The sequence below is a fragment of the Semicossyphus pulcher genome, unplaced genomic scaffold, assembly GCF_022749685.1.
Source record: "Semicossyphus pulcher isolate SPU_LCO1_2020_fin unplaced genomic scaffold, fSemPul1.0.p SCAF_12, whole genome shotgun sequence".
NCBI classification, from domain to species: domain Eukaryota; kingdom Metazoa; phylum Chordata; class Actinopteri; order Labriformes; family Labridae; genus Semicossyphus; species Semicossyphus pulcher.
Window position 1 is genome coordinate 7,156,799 of NW_027211626.1, and position 26,003 is coordinate 7,182,801.

At 42.3% G+C, this 26,003-nt stretch overlaps 3 protein-coding genes across 3 annotated transcripts; 2 read left to right on the plus strand and 1 right to left on the minus strand.

The window, feature by feature from the left end:
* Positions 1-551: 551 nt before the first annotated feature.
* Positions 552-6,285, minus strand: got1 (glutamic-oxaloacetic transaminase 1, soluble). The gene is made up of 9 exons (XM_069658598.1): positions 6,177-6,285; positions 4,222-4,403; positions 4,014-4,137; positions 3,592-3,704; positions 3,386-3,490; positions 3,068-3,218; positions 2,066-2,231; positions 1,816-1,958; positions 552-1,678 (listed from the first exon to the last, which is right to left on the minus strand). Exons 1-9 carry the CDS (start codon positions 6,283-6,285, stop codon positions 1,539-1,541), a joined length of 1,233 nt encoding a protein of 410 aa, XP_069514699.1. The 3' UTR covers positions 552-1,538.
* Positions 6,286-17,589: 11,304 nt separating this feature from the next.
* On the plus strand, positions 17,590-20,702 carry nkx2.3 (NK2 homeobox 3). The gene is made up of 2 exons (XM_069658889.1): positions 17,590-18,226; positions 19,402-20,702. Exons 1-2 carry the CDS (start codon positions 17,836-17,838, stop codon positions 20,043-20,045), a joined length of 1,035 nt encoding a protein of 344 aa, XP_069514990.1. The 5' UTR covers positions 17,590-17,835; the 3' UTR covers positions 20,046-20,702.
* A 2,834-nt stretch (positions 20,703-23,536) lies between these two features.
* On the plus strand, positions 23,537-25,474 carry nkx3.3 (NK3 homeobox 3). Its single transcript, XM_069659006.1, has 2 exons — positions 23,537-23,948; positions 24,749-25,474. Exons 1-2 carry the CDS (start codon positions 23,681-23,683, stop codon positions 25,270-25,272), a joined length of 792 nt encoding a protein of 263 aa, XP_069515107.1. The 5' UTR covers positions 23,537-23,680; the 3' UTR covers positions 25,273-25,474.
* Positions 25,475-26,003: the final 529 nt, after the last annotated feature.

Below are 26,003 nucleotides of genomic sequence, written 5' to 3' on the forward strand. Positions count from 1 at the left end.
CTCAGAATGCTGCGGTTTGTTGGGAAAAGGCGCACTTTGGTCTGACATTCCAAGACTCCATCAAACCCGACTGGACACGTCAAACTCGAACAACTCCATCTGACAAACGCCGACAAACACGCTGCCCCGACAGTTGGTGTCGGTTGGAGTTGGTCACCGTTTGTCTGGGCGGTGTGCAGCCACCTTTAGACACAAAGTAGTAGTAGCAAGAGAGTAGGAGAATGTTTGTGTTGCTTGGCAACAGTCCAGTGTCAGTTAAGTTGTGGAGCTAGTTGATTTGGTGGAGTACAAAATAATCTGTTGTTGTATAAAAGCACTCCTTGCACTCAGGACAACTTGTGATGTTGTCCTGAATATCAGCACTGTGTTATTACCTACGACCGAATCACAGCCGTGATTATATTCAGTACAACATCACAACCTCGAGTGTGATATTGCTCAAACGATGCATGATTTTCTTACTATGATCACTCATCGCAAAGGATTTCTACAAGGGCTTAAACATATACAACAACAATACACTTATACTGTTTGTAGTTCTTTATTAGAGTATGTAATTCATCTCATTAGAAGGTCTGGTGAGGACATGTTCAGATTAACAGTACGACTGCTTTATTGATCTACTGTGCACAGTGATACTGGTTGATCATTAGTGTGTTTGTGCCACTGACATGTGGGTCTTGCATAATAGTGCACTAGTGCTGCAAACAGACTTTAGCTGTGCAAACTCAACATTCGCTTCATCGGCAGGAGCCTGACAGAACCAGAAACATCTGAACATTCAGCTGGTGGCGGAAAACAGACGTCAATCTACTGCTACGAAACACTGTTTAGTGCCATTTTTGCTCCATTAAAACAAATTCAAAGTGAGGTAATTCGTAAAGCCCCTTTAGGGCAGAAGACAGCATCATTAATAAATTACATAGTTAAAAATATCTACCTGAGAAACCTCATCTCCTGTTAACTTAGCGATAAGCGTAATACTGCAGCTTCATTACAGAGACGTAAATTCTTACGACATTTACAAGAACTGCTTCTTATTAATGAGTCAGTTTGGTCATTTTGATACTGTTCTTTACACAATTGGAAATGTGTTATTGAACACTTGGAATGGATGAATCATAACAGTACGACATTAAACGTGTTAAGACAGTCGAGTCACACAGTCACAGATGTACTCACCCTCTCAAAGGGCCACTTAAACTAGAACACAACGGTACACTAATTCAGTGATGTCACACGAAGTTCACACCTCGAAAAGACCAACATGAAGAAAACTGTAGGAAAAATTAAATTAAAACACAATTACTGTGAGGAATAATGCCCGTTCTTTCTCTCTTACCAGGAGTCAGACGAGAAGATGAATATTTTTATCATCTTTATGAGTTCAAGTGGAATTAGGTCCAGGAGACGTTTAGCCTAGCTTAGCTGTAAGGAGGGAGAAACAGAGGCAGTGAGCTGAACACTCTCCCTGGAATCAGGGGGGCTCAGGGCCCGGGCAGGAGGACAGTGCTGAGAACTGTGGGTAATGTAGTCTACTACTGGACCCTGGTGACGGCGTCATGGATGGACTCGGCCACGTAGTCTATGTTCTTGGTGGTCAAACCGCACATGTTGATGCGACCGCTGGCCATTAAATAGATGTGTCTCTCCTTCACCATGTATTCCACTTGTCTGGCTGCAGGGCAACAAAACAACATTTAATAATTATTGGTATTAAATATGTTTCCCCCAATCACACCCTGGTTTCTACAGGGGAGTACGAGTAGTAGTTATTCTGTGGTATATGTGTCTGCATATAGTCGTTGTACTCACAGTTGAGGCCAGTGAAGCTGAACATGCCGATCTGCTGTGTGATGTGGTCCCAGGTCCCGGGTGTCCCCAGCGCTTGGAGCTTAGCTTTCAGCTGAGCCCTCATCAACAAGACCCTGTCAGCCATGGTCTTCACATTGTCCTTCCTAGAGTCAAAGAACAACTTCACATCAGAAAATACATTCACTGTATGGCTGTTATAACTCATGCAAGTCGCTGAGCGCTCTTTTGTGTGAGGACATTTTGTGCTGACCATTCAGCAAAGAGCTCCGGTGAGTTGAGAGTGGTGGCAACAATGCGAGCTCCCTGGGATGGTGGGTTGGACCAAGTGGTTCTGACAATCTTCTCCATCTGAGAGAGGACTCTCTTCAGGTTGTCTGCATCACGAGCCACAATGGTCAGGTTGCCCACACGCTCATCTGATGGGATAAACAAATCAAATATAAAGAGTGTTCAAGGCAATACTTTCTTCACCTGTAGCCATCAGTGCCTACTAAAGTACTAGTCTAGACTGCTGCAGCTACCTTTTTTATAAATGGTAAAGGTTGCAAACAGGGTTTCATATTGAATTATTCTTAAGTAGTTTGTAAGACTTTTGTATGCACATCAATCTTATTTAAAAGGCTGGTTCTTTATTCTACTGTTAAAGGAGCAGTTTGCTCCTGGAAGAAGCCACTGTCAGTCAAAGCTGGTGTTCTCTGTGATCAAAAGGAGCAGTAATATTTGAAATTGGCGCCATAGCTGTGGAGAAAGTTGTACAAACAGCTTGTGGTTTCGCCAATCCTACATTCCTACAACACCCAGCGTGCATTGCGCCCCTTCCTCTGAAAGGAACAACCCAGAGAGAGATGGGCAATGGCTCAGAGCGGAACAGAATCCAAAATACGACGAGAATATACCAGTGGATCGTCTTAAAAAAACTTCGGGTCTGCAGTCTACATTTCAAACCTGGCAATTTTGAACGAGACATGACATCGGAGGCGGGCGTCCTAGACTGAGGAAGTGTAGTTTAGCGAGCTCCCTGGCCAAGCGGATAGCGTCCCCCAAAGGTACAGAGTGAAATTGCATGTTTTTTCTACCATAATGGCATTAGCTCCCCATGATAGCATGATAGGACTGAGGTTGAAAATCAGCGAACTGGCCCTTTAAACTGTGGCCTCTTTGTGACTGTCGTTGTGATACAGAACAATACAAGTAAGAATGTCACTCTCTTTAAAGCAACTGTGACAAAGCAGTGCACCCAGGGGTCACTCACTGTAGAGGCCAAAGTTCTTGGAGAACGACTGGGCGCAGAACATTTCAAAGCCCATGGAGACGAAGTAGCGGACCGCCCAGGCATCTTTATCCAGATTGCCTGAGGCGAATCCCTGATAAGCCGAGTCAAAGAACACAAACAGCTTCCTCCTCTGCAAAAGAACAGGATAAAAGATCAAACAATCAGCACGCTGTGATAAACATTAAGCATGTAAGACCATGGTTTGTTGAAGCTGACACTTCTGCAGGTGGTGAAAGTTGAGATAACAGCACAGACACAGTGTGTTGGTTCGTATTTGTGTGTTTTTGTGTTTTATACCATCATAATTTCAGCAACCTTCTTCCATTGCTCCTGTGTGGGGTCTGTGCCAGTTGGATTATGAGCACAGGCATGCAGGACAAAAATAGAGTGCTGTGGACAACTCTGCAGGAATGAGAGAAGAACAGGAAGTACAGTAAACTCCCATGATAATGACAGATTGCCAAAAGAAAGTATTTACAGAGTCCCTACCACACACTGCTTACCTCCAAGTCCCCGAGGAAACCAGCCAGATCAAGACCCCTGTTCGCTGCGTCCCAGTACTTGTAAGGACGGACATCCTCAAAGCCAGCATTGGCGAATACGGCATTGTGATTTTCTGAAACAAAGCACAAGAGGAATTATGTTACCTCATTTTATTGGCAATACTTCCTCTAGAGACAAGGGTGGATATTGTTTTATTGAATGCATCTCACATAAGAACTGATAGCAAATCAATACGACTGATAAGAAGTGAAGTTATTAATAAAACACTGACATACTGAGTCTAAAGTCTGTAGTGAGTCTATAGAGGTCTCTGTACTGGATTCAAAGATCAAAGTCCTTGTACAAGGAGCTGCTTAGCAGGAGGCTTGTTCCCTTCTACTTGTGCTCCACAGTGTTTGTTTGTGTACAGGTGTGGGTGTACCCCAGGTAGGTGCAGACACATAGACGGGTGTTTTGGTGTTGTTGTGTCCGTTGTAGAAACGCCGGAGAAACTCTGCACCCATCTTCAAAGCACCTGTACCGCCCAGACACTGCACAGCCCCCACCTGGCAGTGACAGAAGCAGGCAGTTAGTTTTAATTTAAATGTATAAAACAATGAAAATGTCATAGGATCTTAAACCACACAAACCCTGTTCTGCTGGATAGCAGGACTGTCGTCTCCCAGTGCGATCTTGGAGGCCGAGGATCTGAACTCAGGCAGGCCCAGGATGGGCAGGTACTCATGGTTTAGCCTGTCATCATGCACAATGATCTTTTCAACCTTTTTGACCACTGGTAAAACCCACGGCTTGCCTTCATCTGTGCGGTAGGCTGCAAAGAAACAGTTTAAAGAAACCATTTTAATATGAAAAAAGGTTTTTGAAATACTTGCACAAACTTCAAAACAAGTTGTCTACTTTTACAACCATGTAAAATTTATATTTATGTCTTGTCCAAGCAGTTCTATTCAGTTCACCTCTTGATCCACAATCATATTCGTGTGTCAGGCCATGTGGCCATTTAACAAGCTCAGTGTGTTTGGACCTGTGTCAAACAACAGGAAAGTAAGACTGACCCTGGAAAGATCACGTCAAAGATATTGTAACAGATGTGCTCTTTCATCTGTTTGGTGTTTTCCCCCGATGAACTCTGTCACCGCCTGATAAGGACTAAAGTATACAAACCCCTTTTTACCTGCAGAACAGAAACTATCAACTTATCTGTGTCCTATTACTCAGTCTCAAGCTACATATCACCTTTTTCATCGGCACGACTTGATGCTTGAGGTATTTAAAGCAAAGCTGAAAACCCACTTGTTTACTGTTGTTTATGCGTCTTGAGGTTGTTTGTATATTTCTCCGATGCCTCGTCTTATACTGTGGTGTGATTGATTGATTAGAATTATTATCTTATTTTAAAATATATTATTATTTTAAAGCAGGATAAAGAAAAGGATCAAATCCACACTGTTAATAAGCTGACACTGGTTAGTTCTGCTTGAAAAAACACTAGATATTGTGTGGCCTACATTTCCCAGCTTCCCTCGCTGACAACCATCTGCAGCACAGTTTCTTGCAGAGAGCAGGGGATTATAAGGCCTCAGCCTGCAGTACTAATCATGAGGCTCCGGTAGCCTCGTCCCGCCATGCAGTGCCATTACTACACGGCTAACACAAGGCTCCTCTGCAATGTAAGCAGCAAGGATTACTACTTTAATAAGATTAACACTCAAAACAGTTGTATGGAGGACTGAAATCTGCCATTTGCTTGCTTTAGAGGAGAAGCCATACATATTTAAACTCCTGCAAGTAACTTGTTGTTGTAGCATGAGAGAACAGTAATCCAATTGAGTGCGAGGTTATTGTGCAGAGTTGCAGCAAAAGGGAGAAAAGCAGAGAGGACAGATAGCGAGAGAGAGAGAGAGAGAGATGATTTGGCTCTTTGTCTGGCACTATTACATAACAAGGATACATTATCAACAAAGCTGCAATCAGTGACTGAACAGCGAGTAACATGGACACATGAATCAATCAGCTAGGCTGTATTCACTCTGATGAAATGTGAGTCAATTCTCAAGATAGTTATCTTAATAATGTCCATGTAAGTATGACAGTAGTGTTAAATAATGTCACTATATTATCCTCGGCCAATGTAACGTTACAAGAAACATGATATTTTAAAGAAATATACCTACAGTAACACCAGACTAAAAAAAAGAGTGATTGACTGAATTTTATGGACCACCAGACTGACCGGATGTGTTTCATGTCACTACTATCAAAATGTATGAACATATCTTATCACCATGTGTTGAAACTCTAGGATAAGATACATTAAAATGTCACAATTTTATGTTATTGTTTGAATACTATAAAGGCAAAATATTTTGGCAGCTGCAATTAAATTTAAAAATGTAAAATTCCTACACGGGTCACAGAATATTATGGGTCTCTAAATTCTTTGTTACACCGACTGCAGTTAGGTACCATTTAGCTTCCAGCTAGGCTAACATTGCTCCAGCTACCGGCTGGTTGCTCCTGGATACCGTTACCACGGCTATAGTAATGGCTTGCTACCAACTGTCATTCAAGCTTGACAACTTACCTCCGACACCAAGGTTCACCTTCTGCTGAAATTGGTCGTTATTGAAGTCCTGAGTTAGCTTGAAGACAGCTACAGGGGCTGCTTGGGGGACCTCGCAAAATACCGACATAGCTGCTTATTTTACCGGAGAGTGTGCAACAAGCGACAAGAGGTTACTAGGAGGAACAGCTAACGGGACTTTCACCTTCAGCTTGGATTTGGGACTGTAAAGTGGGAGTGAGCGGATTAACCAATAGAAATCTGGTCGTATCTACCAAACCAATCCCAGCACTGATCCCGACCAGGTCAAAGTTCAGCACAGGGGCTGTTATCCAATGAATGCCTCTACAACATGAGCGACAAATGTCACAACAAATGTCTGACGTTGAAAGTGGGTGGGTCTGAAATTAAATGCAATACATGGTGTCGCCACAAGGTGGTGCCACAACCCTGTTTAAGATTATATCTGAAGCTTCCAGTATGCACAAACTGAAGCTACTGTAGGCGCGAGTTTGTTTCTCCATTTATAGATAAGCAGATATAGATAAATACTTAAATATATCCTTAAATAAATATAGATTGATAGAAATTAATATATAGATAGGTATTAAGAGATATAAATAGAGAGACAGAGATACAGATATTTAGAAAATAGAGATAGATATTTAGATATAGGGATTGAGATAGATATTAAGGGATAGAGATAGAGCTATTGAGATATAGATATAGAGATACAGCAAGATAGAGATACAGACAGAGAGACAGACGGTTGAAGTAACACAAATGCACTGGAGCAACCAACCAGTCAGGCCTCCAATTCGTCCATTAATTTCTGATAATGGACACCTCGTCGGGCATTATCCCTTAAATATACCTCTCAATATATCCTATCATATGTGTCAAATTGAACCCAAGGGAATACACAGCTTTTACACATCGGCTCTGCTCTGTTTGAGTGAGTGCATGAGAGACTTTGTGAATGAGAATCTACAAGGATTTCCATCTGTTTTGTCCTGAAGGCCTCCGCTGAGCTGTGGTGTAAACACTCCGGCTCCTCTGTGCTCTCCCTGCAGCTGTCTGCAGGAGCTGAAGTGGTTGATAAATGTGGGTCTCTCCAGAATTCTCTCCCAAAACCGAGAGCACGAGTTTAATGGAAAGCTTTTTCTGCCACACTGGAGAAAGGACTCAACCTGTTTAGAACTCAGTGCTGGCTCTAAAAGAAATGTTTGATTTCTTTATTTATTTTTTTATAAAACTTAGTGATGGTGGAATACATACATGGAATACATGAGCCAGAACGGGGCCTTGTTGATGAGGCTGGCTGCAGAAAAAGCTCCAGTTAAAAAGCTTAAAAAAAAACACATCGTCTTTAAAGAGGCAGATTTTGTTTTTTACAGTAGCTGGTGAAGACCAGCAGAGCAAAAAGGCGAGTAAATATCGGAGAATTATTATCATTAGAAAAAAACAGATACTGTCTCAAGGTCACAATACATTCATTTAACATGGTCTCATTCCATTGCCTCAGAATAAAATCTATTTCAGTGATTATATAGCTTAGCATTTCACCATTAATGGGAACAACTAAAGTTACGTTGTGAAAATTTGATTTCAGAATCAGAATCAGAAATATTTGATTTATCCCCGGGGCGTTACAGTTGCTCTGACACAGAGAGAAGCATGGAGAAATATATGGCATAAAATAGAAGTAAGAAAAATGTCAAATACGGGCATTATACTGTATATACAATAAAATAAGAAATAAAGATAAAGATTAAATGCTTAGAAGTGAATCTATGGTGATTTAAATATGAATGCCAGAATAAAGTTCAGATTAAAAAGCAAAATAAGAGTTAGGATGCAAAAAAGATATAAACATAAGTTATTTACAAATAAACAGTATAAGGCAGTCTTTATGTCAACGTATTTTACAGTTGAATTATTGCACCATTATCCAGCTTGTGTGCAGTAAGAGTTTAGTGCACAGTTCAAAGGTGTCTGTGTGTCAGACAGTCAGAGGGAGTTTTAGGCTTGAAAAGTATTTTCACAGCATCCTTAATAAGGTTTTATTTCTCATTAATGCTCCCGTACCAGTTATGCTTCATAAAACCATTATAAAGAATCATTTACAAAACTCTAACAGTCTTAATGCCTGTAACTCAGAGAACACAGAGTAACTGTTCCCCCTCCTGTTTCCAGTCCCAGATGTTACTCACTTTCCCCATACCTGGTCCCACCCCCACTCATCTCCTCGCTTCACTTTTGACAGTAGATGTTTTCATTCTTTCCGACCAGGTGAGGGTGTCTCCGATGTTAGCTATCACTGTCAGCCCTGCAATTATGGGATTTGAGCTCCAAGAACAAGGCTCGGGGGCCCGGGGCAGGGTTTGCTGTGTACGTATGAGGGAGGCCCCTGGGGACGACGGTGTGGGCTGTGATGTGAAGTGTGAGTCAGAGCTGCGAGTGACAGGAGCGGCCTCTGGCAAGACAGTGCCCACAGGGAGAGAGTGTCACATCCAGATCAATGAGTTAGTCAGACAAACATTCACCGCAGCCTTTCCTTGACATTGATATGTGGAACATTTATTTTGGCATCAAGCAGTGTTACGCAAAAAAGAAGACTAAAGCAGCAAGGTTTCTCCTTTGTTTTCTTTTGCATGCAGGTTAGCATTGTTGCTGCAGGACGCTGACACTAAAACACACAAAGGCACACATTCAGGCGCAAGACGGTCACATTCCAGCTGTGGTATCACTGAAACACAAACAGGGAGCGTGTGCACACACACACTGCTGCACATTCCGAGGGGGGCGCTGCAGCGTTGCTCACATGTTGCCGTGGCCTCTGCGTCTCTGGGTCAGAGAGCCGTGGTGAGTGACCACCTTTTTAGCTTCCCGCCTTGTTTGTTTTCCAAAGACAGTGTCATCAATTCTCTAACAAGCGACTAGACACAGCAACAACAGAGAGCACAGGACCTCCCTGCTGCTCCCTGTGCAGCTCAGTGACTGATGGAGCATGCATGCAATAACACACATCAGTGCTTTGTGCGTCCGACTACATTCCTACTGCTGTGTGTTTGTGTATGTCTATGCAGGTTTGTGTGTGTGTGTACCTGCCTTTGATATCATGACATGAAATCTGTGTTTTCTTGTGCATGCAAACGTTTACCCTTTGCTCTCAAATCTGACAGGCTGCATGTACACCTGAGCCTGTATGAGCAGAGATAACCATCTGAGTTACACAAGGATTACTGTACTCAATTCAATGCAATTAATTTTCCTGGTTTTGCAAGTCCAAATGTCCAAACATCTCCACCTACACCGCTGGTGATTGTGTAAATACAAGAATGATGCATTTGCAGACACACTTTTTCAAATTGACTGTATACTGTATGACGATGTCACTACAGGTGCCACTCACACACAAGAAAGAATGGTGTTACTTCTCAAAAATACTTTTTCAAGGCTACTTTCTTGCCTTGAGTTGTGTTAAAAGATTGATACCAATCTGATATCTGAGGGGGGGGAGCAATGCAGCCAGTTAGCTTAGCTTAGCACAAAGACCTGGCTCTGTCTGAACGTAACATATTATACTTACTAGCTTCTGTTAAAGCCCCCCTCCAGTGTAAATCAAGTGTTTAACCTTGTAAACATCTCCATGTGGTGGGACAACATAAGCAGTCATCTCCATGGCTGGGCCTGTCTGCTTTTAAACTGCAGTGTACCAAGGACAGGCTGAACAACACGTTTTCAGATTGGCAGGTTTGAGACGTCACAAACCTAAGGAGCCAATCCCGTTAATGGACGAGGTGACGCTATGCATATGCCATGAGCGAGCTAGCTGTAACCGCTATCGTAATGTTTGCAAACTCACTACTGACTACCAACGTTAACGTTACTACGATTAATTACTGCATTTCAAGCTAGCTAAGTTTCAACAAGTTGCTGCTAAATGATGGTTTAGAGAGTTTTTAATGAGGGAGAAGGAGGAGATGCCTTGGCAGGATTTTTACAAGGTACTTAAACGTATTTTGCAGAAAAAACATATCAGACACAATTTATTATTTCAAGCAGAGCATTTTATATGTCTGAAAACATGACTGGAGCTGCTCTTTAAGCTTTATATTTTGTTTGTTTGTTCCATACAAAGACTTAAGAGTTAAAACAACATGTTAGGGTTTGACCAGGGGTTAGCAAGTTAATTTGTGAGCTTAGGAGAAACTGCGAGGAGGGTTTGGTTACACTGTGATGGAGCCAGACGAGCTTGTCCTCAGGCTTTCTGCTAGGCTAAGCTAAGCAGCTACTGGCTGCACAGGTAGCCTTACTTTTATCATACAGACAGACATGTCAATCTTTTCTTCTCATCTAAATCTTGGAAAGAAATTTGATCAGCATATTTCCCAAAATGTCAAAAAAAGTCCTTTAATATCATAATAATACTTTTTTTTTAATAACCTTTCTTTAAATTTAGAGTAAAACTACAAAGTCAAACTAAATTAAACCTATAAATGCCTTCCTTGTGATGCCCACTACTAATTTTAAGCCACTGAAAGAATAAATACATGCTGTGCCATATTTGACATCATAATTTCGTATAAAAACGTATTATAATATCTATAAAGGTCTGCTCGTGTCACTCACTGCTTCTCTCTGATGTGGCCTTCACCCTTTTATGCTGGGTGGAACCACAAACACAAGTTCTACAGTGTGCTTTCCTTATTGATTGATGTTGTCTTTCAGCCAGCTCACGCTCTCCAGACCTCAGCTTTACACAAATATGCATGCACCGAAACAAAGACAGGAAGTGGAAGACTCATGTCTGAAGTTTTTACCCTGACTGCTTAGTTTATGTCTCCGTAAAGTCATCTGAAACTAAATGATAAGGTGCGAAGAGACCACGATCTCTAGTGTTATGATGCTTTATTTATCCACATGGGGAGATCTTCTGTTTTTATTGTCACGTTCACAGAGAGGTCAGAGGGGTCAAGGTTAGCTCTAGAGCAGGGGCGCAGGCCTGTTGGAACTTGGGATTTATTTACAAGCATTGAACCTAAATCATAAGGAGTCATACTTTTGCCCAAACAAAATGTCACTTTGATGCAGGCACCACCATGGTAGCTGGAGAGACTGTGACATTTTCTCACAAGGATGTTTACCTCTTTTAGCCAGGATGCATGCACGCTTCGCTCTACAGTAACATTGTCTTTCCCCAGAGAGCCGTTAATGCCTGAGCAAGTTAGAGAAAGTCCTTCCAGTAACAAGCTGAACTTGATTTAACCTTTCGATATTTTTAATATTCCTCGCCAGCTCCAGCCAAGTAGGACAGAACACACAAGCAGCCAGAGGGAAAAATTCAAGGTCCACACATCCTATTCAGAGAAATCCCGCCTCCCCTGCTCGGCCGTTATCTGCGCGGCCCGTGTGGCAGCCGAGGGGTCGAGCATATTTAGGTTGCATGTTTCCTCCCAAACTACGTTCCCAACACCGTAGATCACAGACATTACAGCGCTTACATCCCCCCTGTTAGCGCTCATGTATACAAACACACACCTGCTGGGGCGAGGCCGTCTGGGAGAGAATTACAACAGGCTAATTTATGACACCCAAGGGAGGGCAAAGGGCAGGGAACCCAGACGGGCCTGACCTCACTTCCTCCTCTCATGGTCTCCAAGTTCGACCCTTGATACACAGAACAAGCTTTGGTTCTCAAACACATCACCCTCTCACGGCCTTTCAAACAAACTACCTAATAAGGGTATCTTTTTCCTAACCTGGTTAACACAATGAGCCCTGAGGGACTGCCGAAACATCAAGTTAGCGCTCACCTTAGGCCCGCCATTGTGGAGCATTTGGCACTTTTAGAGCTGAAGGTAAGTGGGTGAGAACAGGAGTTTTGCTATAAAATCTGGCCCCTGGCTCGCCTCTGGCCTCCTCATTTCCTCCAGTGAGAAGACGCTGTCATCCGTCACTCGGGCCCAGGCAGGGGCACAATAGCGCAGTCTGGGTCCTGGCTACTGACACCATCACATGGGCTGCTGATAAGACTCACCTTCCGGGACCCTGGAGAGCCGAGCCATTGCTGATACACAACAGTTTGGTCCTTTGCCATTCTTACAGACGAAATAAAAGGAGAAGTGTGTTATGAGCTGCATGAGGCAAGCACTCACACTGCATGTCATTTTAAATTCTCTTTTATTTTGAAGGTCTTTATTGGCTCACACTCTGCACATGCTGCAAGCTGGGGGAAAGCTATCACGCAACAATTCACACAAACTCAACTCATCTTTTCTGCTAATTTGACCAATCGCCATGTTTCCTGTGCGTGCATCGTCATGTTTGTCTCAATTCTTCATTAATCCAAATATTATACTCCATCGGTCGGCGAAGCTGTTAAAGAGAGTATCGTTTAGCGCATCTTTATTATCTTTGAACGCTGCAGGCTAGAGACTTAGTTGTCTTTATTCTGTGAAGCTCACAGCTGCTGCGTTTAAACGAGACTCCGGTGATCGTCTCTCTGTCAGGGGTTTCCTTATCCAGCCACGAACTTCAGGGTCTTTTCAGAGACTCGATACAATAAATCCATAATGATGAATCCAATACTCGAGGGATTATTTATCCATTTCTCTGTGTTGGAAATTGTTAGCCTTCCATTTAGCCGTACCATGATGCCTTGTGTCGCGTCAGTCGATCAATCAGATGCTTTTTTTCTGACTTTCCACCAAAGTGAGGCTCTGTCACTGATGTGTGTGTCAGTGCTGATTCAAGAAAGTCAACGTTCAGTAAGATAGTAATCCCTGTCTCTTATTAATAGTTTTATATTAGCTAAGCAGCCAAAATTAATGGGTAGAACAGTGTAAATGTAATGTTAGCGCCACGGGAAAGTTGGGTTTATATTAACAGATTGTGCCCCACTTGAATAAGTTATATACTGTAGTATTTACCGTTAAGGTGTATATCTATATTTTCTATCTGTATCATAGCAGATTTATAAGGATATTTGTGCTCCCTTAATTTGTTTGTCCTGCTATCGTAAATTGTCGCTGGTGTCGTAAAGAACAGCTAGTGTAGTAAAGTGGCGTGTGTGGCACCTGTGGGCACGTGCTCCGAACGCATTCAAGCAAGCAGGAAGGGGAGCACCAGTTTCTTGTAGTTTCTTTCCTTTTTTTTGTTTATAGGTTTAAAGTCAGGAGAAAAGTTTATTCGTAACTGTCAAATTTGTTGATTGTAGCTGATTGTTTTATTTTTCATCCGTCTCTTTTGTCTTTGGATCTCGTGGCAGTTTGCCTTTTGGAGAGCACGTGTCAGAAACCTCGCGTCCTGTAAGATTGGCAAAGAAGGTTTTTATTTAAAGTTGCCACCACATGTCATAAACAACATGTAGCATCACCTGTGAACACAAGGTTTGTCATTATCAAAGTTTTTGCACTTTATTTCGTGTTTGCTCTTTTGACTAAATTGTAGCTTTAAACAGATTTTGGTGCTTTGACGAACACCTCCCAGGTCTACCTTTTTAAATGTACAAGTAAAGCATGTTTTGTAAGGTTACTAAGAGCGCTCACTACAGAAGCAAGTGTTTTTGCGATATTGATATACTCCAGCAGTTCAGCAAAGGACTTAACTTGCAGGCTGACACAAAAACAGGCATTTAGGTCGCAACAGTTACATGCAAAGCCTGCAAAACACTGCAGGGAAAGTCTAATAGTCACTACAACACTGCACAGATAACAGATTGTGCACACACAATGTGCATGAGCTAATCTATTTTCCTGGTGCAACAATCTATTGCTACAGGCTTATCATGAGCACTGTTAGACCGAATGGATAGTCATACTTCAGTTCCTAATCACACATTTGGCTGTTATAGTAACACCTGTAAACAAGCAGCTCCTTTGTAGAGAGATGTTAAGTGCTCTTCTACAAAGCTCTGTCAAGTCATCATAGTAACACACATCCTACTTTCAGTACACACACGCGCTGCACAAGGCTTGTACAGTTTGCCCGCAGACACTGGAGGTGTTGACGCTTTCTTTACACAGAGTTTACTGCTGCGGTAAAACCATCAGATACCGATCGCCTCTCGGCTTTACAGCAGCAGAGACAACAGGGGGGAGATAATTGGTGTCATTATAGAGTCATCAGACTTTCATTCTGTGTTCAGGGGATCTGTGGACTGAACAGCCAACCATGTATCACAGAGTGGATTGGTTTTCAGGGCCTGAAATCTACGGTGGCTGACGGGGGCCAAACACGCTGCAACAGCCACAAAATTCACAAAAATCCAGCTCCTGTTAGCGCCCGCTACAGGCCTGGAGTGCTTCCTCGGTTGCATTTGTCTCTGGATTTGTGTTTTTTGACTTTGCATGTTTTATTTGCAGCGTTTTCTGTTCATGTATTTGATCTTGCTTCCTGCAGCATGTTTTTTCATTGTTTCTATAGTTGCAGCTTGTTCCTCCTAATAAAAATCTTTCTCAGCAGTTGCAGCGTGTTTGCCTTTTTCGGCTACCATAGCAATCCAACACTGATATGAGCGTACACCTGCCACTCTGCAGAGAAGACACTGCTTCAACAGGTTAGCCTCCCAGTTACATGCAGGGAAAGGGGAACAAGAAGAAACATGTTCAGCACCGCCTGGCAAAACACCAACTTTGAAGAACTCACCAGAAAGTGAATCAAGAGGAAAGATTGAAATTTGGAAACACAGGAGGAGGAAAGTAGGGATGGCATCGGATGATTCTGACCTTCTCAACGTCCGTAAATTCCTCATAATGGACTCCTCGCTGGGCATTAACACGTTCATAACCACTGGGGCCTGCTTCTAAGGCTGTGCGAAGTATGTCAACACACTTTTGTTTACATGATTCAAAGCTAAGATCAACTTTGGCAGCTAGCAAAGTCAGCTTAGGGATACAGCCAAAAGATTTTGCTTTATGTTTACTCCTGAAAGCAACTTGGCCCACAACGACTTGTGTGCTATTTCCAGCTATAAAGCAAGCTAGCTTTAGCATGGGACTTTGGTTTAAATATCCAAATACACATTTTCTTTCCTTTATTCTTTGTAAAAAAAAAAGATACTAACGAACAGACTTATTTAAGATGTATTAGAAACTCAGACAGTTTTTTCTTTTTGTGTTATTGAACTTTTATTTAGAATTTTATTTTTTAAACGTTCTTATCTCGAGTTAAACATAGCCTACTGCATGTCAGGAGGGAAATGACACCAGAAAACCAAACTGCAAAGTGACTAAGATGTTTTAATATGGATTCTGGTGTTGACTATAACCAGTGTGGCAGCTTACCCGCTCTCCCCTTAACATTTCCGTTATTATTTTCCAACGTATCTTTGTTTAGCGTCCAACACTGACGCTCAGAGCCTTTCCGTGCTGACCTCTCCTGTGAGCCTGACCTCGCCCGGCTTATCGCGATGATTCTGAGATGAAGATGATGTATCGGAGACTCGCACTGAGCAGCTCCTTGACACTCTGTGCGAGTCTGGGTTTTGTTACAGGCAGGAAACAGACTCTTCCGCTCCGTAAACACGCTCCTCTGCTTGACCACTTTGCGGGCTGCCGGTGGCACGCGAGGAGCACTAGGTGATGGTCAGTTGAGGAGCAGCGCGAGACCGTAGGCTACGCGCGTGCGTGAGTAAGAGTTGAGAAGCTAATTAGCGTGGTAACCCGCGTCTCTGACCCGTGGAGGTTTGAATTCACGTGAAAACGGCTGTAATGGCCTGTGAGGAGTTCACTTTTCTTTGTTGCTTTTTACATTAAACAATGTTAAACTTATAACATTTGAACCCAAATTTAGCAGAGTCATTTTGTCGCCGTCATTATGCAATGTAGCCTAAATTGAGCTCTGTGTTTGGTCTGATGTCTCTGAATCACTGCACTCCATAAACAAGACTGGGTAAATATTTGGACGACAAACCGAACAGATTTACTGCCTTTTTGAGTATTTTACGAGCCAATATATTCCACTTAAGTCCTCATAAATTCCACCTAACTCGTGCAAAATCACCTCCGACAATGTGAACATTTCCAGTCACCGTGTTTAACGAGTAATTCTTCAGAAAGACTATAATAAGACTATCTCCGTTTATTTAATTGCTTAATCCTTGAGAACACTAACGTCTGTTTTCCCCGCAGACACAGTGTTTCTCCTCCACTTAAAGTGCCCCCAGTTTAAAGACACAGATCTCCAGAGGAGGGGAAGACGCTGCCCTAATCTAAACAGCTCCTTGTTGATGGTGAGCGGATGAGATTATGTCGGCATGCTCTCCTTTTCTTTCCACACGGTTTATGCGCAATGGGCCTTCAGACTGTGGCGCCTGCACTTGGCCACAGATAGGCGACCTGGAGAGAGGTGTCCCGTTTCAGAATGTTTGGCCTGTGGCACAAAGGTAACGCTAAAGAGGGGTAATACATATTGTCTCATTAGCCATTAAATATATATATAAACAAACAAATTGGGAATATTTGCTACAATGAAGTTGTGAATCCTGCAGACATGCGCAGAGTAACGGACATTTTCAGCCAAACTAAATATAACATAATATATAATATATTATATTTTAAAAGCTCATTATTATGATTATTATTATGTTAGCAGTAGTAGATTTTCTTTTACGTATTATACAGTTTTGCTTTTACCAGGTTCATGAATAATAATAATCGATGTAGACATAATTTATCAAACGACATCAATAATTTTTTTACTTGTATAAATCGAATTTAAAACATGATATATATATTTAGTTTGACATCTGTCCCTGATTTCCCCCCCTAATTCAATGACATTACAAATGACGTAATACGTATATATCCAGAGAAGCATCAACGTGGCCAAATTTTGTGGGGGAAAAAACGTCAACTGAATCTCAAATAAAGGGGAAATAAATGTCACTACGTTTATAAACTTCAGGCCTCCTTGGGTTGCCAAGTTTCTCATTTCCCACAGTCGCTGCAGATTATCTTATCCTTGGATTGCCGAGACAGGAAACGAAGATATGCGTAATCTTAAAAGCACCCAAGTGATGATGGGAAGAGCTGTGAAGCCTTGGGACCAATCAGAAGATAATACATGTCGTTAGAGTTACCGGATGAACTCAGGTGCTGCTTTGTCTTTGCTGTATAAACCTTTAAATTATACGAAATAAAAGGAGCCTGTGCTATGTTCGTTGACGTTATGGGAAAACTAAATGCGCGTAATAGAAACTCCCTTACCTTAAACAGACCTCAGACCCTTTAACGGTCTGAGGTAGTCGATGGTGTTAATATTACTTCATAATTTAAGCCTATATGTCTTCCTGACACACCTACGGATAGAAAGAGAGAGAGAGGGGTTGAGTCTGTCGGTCCCTCCCCGCGTCAGGACGTCACTGAAAGGGAGAGGACAGCATCCTGGCTGACCCAGCTCTGTCTCTAGATAACTGAATCCAGCCAACCAAACAGGATCGACCTCTCTCTTTCTCACTCAGCCCTGCAGCCACATACACTGAAGCCAGAGGAGAGGGATGTCACAGCTGAATGAGGGACAGTCCTCCTCGGTCTGCATGAAAAACAAGCAGCGCGCGACCTTTCTTCACTCCTACGCACCGGGTGTTTACGCCTTTTACACGTCTTCCGGAGACAAATTTTGGGCTTGTTGACTCCTTTTTTTTCATCAGTCAGCCCCTCTGTTAGTGGTGATAATGCTTCCCAGTCCGCTGATAACTTCTTCCAGCACGCCCTTTTCTGTGAAGGACATTCTGAAGTTGGAGCTGCAGCAACAATCTCAGCAGCAGCAGCTCCAGTTGATCTCCTGCTTCGGTCTCTCCGGCGCGCTGTCACAGCCGGCAGCCTTCCCAAACAAGCCGTTCCGCTCTCACTCACCGCCCTCCTGCATGCTGGCCGGCAGGGACAGTCCCAGTCCCATCAGCTCGGGCCTGTCGGAGAGCGAGGACAGGATGTCGTACCTCAACACGCTGGCGGTGCAGGAGCGGCTGGCGGAGTCCGGAATGCCCGTGGAGATGTTCGGCAACCAGGCGCAGGATCAGTCTGCCGAGCTCCGGCTGGAGGCCGAGCACGAGGAGCAAGAGAGCAGTGAGTTCCTCTGATGATGTGTTTATCCAAGCTGAGTGAGGAGGATGATAGCTGTCGTCTTTGTTGCTTATCTTGTAAGCAGCACGAGCAGTGATTACAGGGGATTAACTCCTATATTCATTAAACTTTAAAATATTTTTACAACCGTGCAAAAAGTTATCTTAATATAGAGTTAATGTAAAGTGACTTTAATAAATATTTGAGTAATATAATGCTGCAAATGGACCAAATATAATTTGCTGATTAATAGATTACTATTTAAATATATAAAATAAATGCACACAGGTGGAAATGGTCCTTAATGCGCTGCTGTAATTCTTCTTTGCAAATACAATCTAAAAATAAACAAATTAATAATAATGTATATATAGGGAATAATGTATGTACGTATACCTATGTATTAATAGGCTATGAGAAAAAAACCATCCAAGCAGAGCAGGACCTATTTGCTGTGTGCACTGCGTTTTAAAGCAATTAACCAAACCACAGATTGCATGAAGCTGTAGGATAGTTAAGTGTTGTGCACTGATTTAAGCATTTTAAGCAACGTAAGCTTCTGTTAGAGATAATTTTGTAAATAGTATAATGTGAATTTAAACGTCACAGAAATCTGCAAAAGTCATAACATAGAATGTTTTTACCTTTTAGTTTAATACCTGCGGATGTTAACAGGAAGTTCAGGGATGAACACACATATTTTATTTCCTCTTAATTTATTCTTTAAATATGGAAATCTTTGAAAGCACATTTAGATTTCTACTTAAATAAATCCTGGTAAAGTTATTATTAATCCAGTAAACTCTAATTTAAATATATATAAATATGCAACAAAATATTTAATATTAAAAGAAAGAATGGAAAATATAAATTTTTTATCCGCAAGAAAATCATTAATTGTGCATTAATATTTTTAAATTTTGGTTTAGTTTAGTTTAATAGTTTCGCACAAGAATAAAAAGACACAGAGCACATGAACAAAGTATAAAAGCGTGTGTGGATGTGGTAAACACCTGGAAAAGTGCTTATATAAAAACCACATCCAGAAATTAAGAGATAATTCATGTGAATATAAGAGTGAGATAAGGAAATCATTTGGTGTTGGAGAAATATATTAAAATCTACTGCTGATTGGACGTCTTCTTTCAACTTCAGTTAAACGTGTCTTCCTCTTGCAGAGATCTGCGTTGCACTGCGTGGCGATTGCGAGGATCCAGATTCGGAGAAGCCCGTCACCAAGCAGCAGAGGACCAGGAGGAAACCCCGCGTGCTCTTCTCGCAGGCTCAGGTGTTCGAGCTCGAGCGACGCTTCAAGCAGCAGCGTTACCTGTCCGCCCCGGAGAGAGAGCACCTGGCCAGCTCACTGAAACTCACCTCCACCCAGGTCAAGATCTGGTTCCAGAACAGGAGGTACAAATGCAAGAGGCAGCGGCAGGACAAGACTCTGGAGATGGCAGGTCACCACCACCATCACCACCACCACCCTCCACCGCCCAGGAGGGTGGCTGTGCCGGTGCTGGTCCGGGACGGGAGGCCTTGTCTGACCGGCTCCCAGAACTATAACTCTTCTTACGCAGTCGGAGCTCCAGCCCCGTACAGCTACAACGGTTACCCGCCTTACACCTACAACAACTCGGTGTATACTAACACTTACTCCTGTACGTATTCTAGTTTACCTGCTCTGCCGCCCAGCAACAGTGCTGCTAACGCTTTTATGAACATGAATCTGGGAAACCTTGGCGCACAGACGCAGAGCCAGGCGGCCCAAGGAGCAGTGGTCACACCCTGCCAAGGAACTCTGCAGGGCATCCGGGCATGGTAGCGCCGTCTTTACGCACAATCACAGCTGGGAGATACTTATCTGAATGGATTCAGGCATGCCATCTTGATCAACAAATGCAACGAAAGCACAATTTATAAACCCTGTAAGAGGTTTCAGAGAGTAGGCCAGTGGACTGAACCTGAAGGCCACGTGGGAGGCTCTAACATGATGACTGAGACATAATCTAAATATAAACATTTTTCTCTGAGCCAGTGTTTAGAAAACGTATTAAACCTGCTGTTGGATATTTGATTGTTATCTATGAGTGAAGACAGTGCGTAAATGTTACCCACTGATATTCAAAATGGATTGAATGAGCGAAAAAACAAGGGGAAACTGTGCTGACATTTTGATCCAAGCGCACGTTTCTATGCGTAAAGGTAAAGGACAAAATGTATCCATGATTGGCAAAACTGGAAACAGCCAATTAAATCATCCAAAATGAACACAAAGAAAATAAAAATATACAACATTTCTTGAATATAAAAGTGTTTTGCTTGTTTAGCGCGACTTGTTGCCTTTTACGCAAATTGAATGTTTCACGCTAAAGGTAAAAGATGACAAGATCTCACTGACGATGAAACTAAACGAGAAAGGAAAAGTAATGACACAAGTGACTGTAATGTACCGTGTTTGTGTGGTCGTTGGTTTATTAAAACACATGGAAATATGGAACATTAAAAAATAAAATTTACTTTTCTGTTATGTGCGTTTTTATAGGATTTCTTTGTATCATGTTTTGTATGTTGCTTTTTGACTTTCACAATAATCCGGACGGATGAAACATTAACATTTTTTCCTCAAGCAGATAAGTGTAGTATTTTCTCATCGTCTCTAAAATCCCTTCTCGAGCCAAGTAAGCATTTTTTTCTCCTGTGAGAAAGCTTAAGTCTGAGACAAGAACCAGAAACAGAGAGAATTTAGAGGCGAGCGAATGTCCGGTCAGGATTCAGGGATGGACATTAACCAGACAGCCAGCATCCTCGGGACCCACAGCGCGGATAAACTCAGAGCTTTGGATGATAAATATTGTTGGAAAATATGTGTGACACTGAAATATAAGATTTAAATTGAACTGCTTAAATGAATGAGAATAATTATAAGAAGGTGTTTAAGATAAATCACAGCAGTGATTATCATAATTATATAATAATTATATTTCAACCCACTCACACCAGAGGGCACACAGAAACGCGCACACACACGCCGTTGATTGCAGATGGACTTAAACAAACACCTTCACCTCCTGGGCATGGTCGAATACGCAGACACTATTAATGGAGATGAATGGCAACGTAAACAGAGTGTTTGTCTCCTCTGATAGCCTCCCTGGCCACTTCCCCTGGCTACCGCACTGCCGGTAGGACATACCTGGTGTCAGCTCTAAGTGCTGCGCAGTCACTAGTGTAAATAGAGCTGGCGACAGGACGGCGATGCCTGAGGACGCGGCCTGGATGCTCTGACAGGCGCTGCGGTGATCGCTATCTCGCGCTTCCAAAGATAGCAGCCCGGCTCGGCTCATCGCTGTGCTAAAGGCGTGGAGTTTCCCAAAACAAAGTCTCCAATGGCAACCACTCAAGGAGCTGGCTAAGGCATCAGGGCCCAAATATAGAGAAGAAAAAGTGCGCGGAGAAACCGGAGTAAAGGCTCTTTAAGTTGACTTTTAAGTATCGCACGGTCTCCAACAAGGACACAGAACACTTTCAGGACTACAGGCAAACAATCCTACAGTTTATCTTGAATGTTCGACATTTAAATTCAGTACAGTCTCACAACGTGATTTAAATAAATTAACCTGAAGGATAGAAGGCTGCACTGATTGGAAAACCTTTTTGCGCTGTAATAACAAAACTGTCTTTACTGAGGCCATGTTGCTGGATCAACAGAGATAAACATGACTTTTTCCTTTGTGCGTAAGAGAAAGGTTATTTTCCCATATTGTCCAAGCTACACACTACTCAGAATTATTAAAATGAACATGTAAATTAAGTTTAATACCAAACTGGAATGGCCAAAATTACATAGTGCATGGTTGTATATGTTCAGGGTAAGACAGGAGACATCCAGCAATTACAATCCAAACAGAAAACATCATCTAACCTTCAAAATATCAAACGTTTATGTTGGAGCAGGTGTGCCATCGTAAAAAGACGTTTATTTAATTTAATTTAGAACTTGAAGTATCACCATTTTTCAAACGCGCATGTTGCCAAGTAGGGAACGAGCTTCCCACATTTTGCTGAATTAAAACGCTAAATATTGTAATTGTGGTGACATCTTGAGGTCTAAACACATGTAAGTGTGCCACATCTTCCATGTTTCACACCCGGACATGTTTTGACACCCTGGAGCTGATTTGCGCTCTGTGGGCAAACAGAGAGATTTCTCGGTTTAGTCAGAGGGAGAAAAACAAAACAGCAGAGAGGGAGGCAGATCACTGCATCTGTCATCGCGTCTCCTCAACGAAGGGCAGGCCTGCTGATTGTGTAATGCGTGCGCGTTTTAGTGAGTGAGAGGGGAGTGGGAGTGGCGTGGACATGTATAGGTGGTGCCTTTTCATTTTACGCACTGCTTAACTTTGGAAGTGATGCATCATGACCACATGGCGGCGCTACTCTGCTGTTTGAGCAACAAAGCTGAAAGTAATCTGTTCATATCAAAATATTCTACACCTGGTTTCTCGGGTATTTAGTGACATTTCTGACTTTTTGTTTTGTTTTAAACAAACTCTTTGGTTGGAGAAATCATGGCCTCCAACATCTCAGGCTGAACATGGAAGACTTTAGATTAAAAACTATCCACATTCTGCATAACGCAGAACAATTGCTAAAATCCACAATTATGAAGAATTACATGATTAATCAATTTAATTTAAACGGTGGATTAAAGCAAATTCTAATCAAAATTGTCCTTAAAATGTACTGTGAAATTAAGTGGTAAATCAAACCTGTTTAATACCTCATATACGTGTGAAGCTGCAGTATTGTGAGGATCTAAATCCTCACACGTTCTGCGCGAAGTTACGTTTTACGCACGATTGGTGAACTTTACGCACAAGGGTTTCTTACTCAATTCACATATAATTAATAGTTTGTGAACACACAGAGGCTGAAACAGACACATTTTGCAAGAATAGTTGACAACATCCAGCCTGAGTCCCAGATTAATGTCTAATATTCACGGATATATTTCTATTTCTCAACTATGGGATAAATTACGCTCTTATTCTCCACATACTTTCACAGACCCTAGAAAATTAATCTCTGGAGCGACAAACATCTTTTAAATGCTACTTTACGTTCGTTACATTAAATATCAACGCTGTAAAATACTGTGAGTGTCCCTCATCCTTACTCAGAGAGCAGCGCGGAGCTGGGCGGCGCGAAGGAGGCACCAGACTGAGAAAACAGCCAATCAGAGGTCACCTTGAGCTGCCGCTGCTGAGAATGTTTTTATAGACTTGACAGATCCTAATGCAGGCTGTTCATTAGCAGACCGGACTTATAGTTCACCACAATTAAGTTAGAGAAATCAAAGAGAGCAGTGAAAGGAATCAGTCAGGACGTTTGCTTTGTAGTGGCTGATCTCTTGATGCCTCCAAATAAATCACACGCGGGAGCGCGCTGCTATCAATCATGACATTAAGTTTTTCGCCCTTCTCCATCAAGGACATCCTGACAGGACGTGATTACCAGGTGAAGCCCGGTACCAGGAGTGCAGAGGAGCAACACATCTGCACCGGGCGTGTCGACACGAGAGTCCCAGATGTGTCTCATCGAGACGCGGATGAGAGCAGCAACGAGCTGAAGGGACCTCGTGCAGGTCTCAGTCTGTCTGTTGGAAACCTGCGATCTGAGAACTCCAGCGAGGAGTCCGCAGGAGAGGAGACTGAGCGCAGAGACGGTGAGCAGTTCTGTTCTGTTTAGCAGCGAGGAATTCAGACTCTTTATACTGCAAGAAATATGACAATAAGTTGCATTTAGATTATATCTGCACAAAGTGGTATGTCTGCGTAAGACAGAAAAAGTTATATTATTCTAGAACTAGAATTTTGATTAGAAATCAGAAGAAATGTTTCGCTCCTCAACTCAGTTTTCGAGATAAAATATGGTTTTAATCTAAAAACAGATAATTTATGATATAATATTTTCTGCGGTTATTTCCGTTAATTACGCGCCTTTTATCCAACTCAAAGTCGGACTTATTTGAGTACATTTAAAAAGATTTAAATGTAATATTTTGCACAGAGGGATCTGCGTTAATAAAAAATTTTAAAGAACGTTTGAACCCGTATTTATTGTGTGTTATTTATATGTGTAACCGAAAAAGACTGAGTGTAATCCCACCTGGCATTTTCTCTGTTTTGCTGAACAGCCAATCACATGATCGAAGTCATTGATTTTATAGATTTTAAAGAACATCTGAAAAAAAAGCACAAAAACTCAATTTAATATCTCAGTTAACCAGTTTGTTCAGTCAGATTTTAGACTTTGATGTTTAAGAAATAAACTCAGACTCGAGTGGAAAATAAAACATTAGTTTCATCTTATAAATCATTCTGTGCCCTGACTTCCTGACAGTGGGACAGCAATGGAAAGGAAAAATTCACACTGGCCAATCAGAAATTGACCAGCATCTCAGCGGCGTAATGATTTTGTTAACAGGTCTATTTTGTCGTCACACATTTATGTCGTCATCCCCAGGCGCTGCAGAACAGCACCCACAGTGTGTGCAGCGGGATGAACGGCAGAAGAAGGAGGTGGATGCAGAAGAGGAGGAACATCATCATCACAGCGGGGACATGGTCAGCTGTTCATCCGACGTTCAGCAGCGCAGGCCCGGCACCAAGAAGCGCTCCAGAGCGGCCTTCTCTCACGCGCAGGTCTACGAGCTGGAGCGCCGCTTCCAAGCGCAGCGGTACCTCTCAGGCCCGGAACGGGCCGACCTGGCAGGAGCGCTGAAACTCACAGAGACCCAGGTGAAAATCTGGTTCCAGAACCGGAGGTATAAAACCAAACGGCGGCAGATGGCGGCCGAGCTGGCGGCGTGTGGGTCACCGAAGAGAGTGGCAGTGAAAGTGCTGGTGAGGGACAGTCATAAGCAGCATCAGGTTAATGGACTACACTTCCCAATGACTGCGCCTCTGTACCAGCCATTTCAGTACCCGTGCATGCACTACTGCTGCCGGCCCTGGAGCATCAACAGCCTGCAGTGTGGAGGGAACTGATGTCTCCAACACCATTCTGTATGCTGCCAAACTGACTGCACAGGGTTTTTATGTTTGTTTGTTGTCATTTGTTGTGTGTTATAAGAATCAGAAAGTGGCCTGAAATGTATAAGATGCAAATGTCTCTCACCAGATGAAACACATTTGAAATGTTGCCGCTGTGTGGATCTATGAGGCATTAAAAAGAGCTTCTGAGACTGTCCATTGATACATGTAATTATGTGTGGGGAGACCTTATAGGACCTGGGTGTGAGTGGGTTTGTAATCTGTAGTGACTTTTCACAAGAATAATAATTTAAATGATATATCAAATTATTTTCTCTGATCTGTTGGCTAGTGATAACTCTTAACTTAATATTCTATTTAAGATAAATTAGCTGATTAAATAAGATCAATCTTTATTGATCCCCAGGGGGGATATTTAGGTGTTGCAACAGCAGAAGACAAAGTAGCAGGAAGGTAAATACAAATAGAAATAAAAGATAAAATAAAAAGGTATCTAAAGTGACGTGGTATGGTATAAAGTTACACCTTTATTTAAAGGGACTGCACACCAACTACTGGAATGTCAGGAAAAGTGGAAGGTTGTGTATTTCTTCTTTTTGCTCCCAGAAAAAGGTCAACTAGGTTTCTCATAGATGTAGTCTCATTTTTGCTAACTTGGGAAATTTAATATTCCAAAAGGATTGTAGGATTGTAGTTTTTCCTCTAAATCAAGCTGAGGAGGCTGT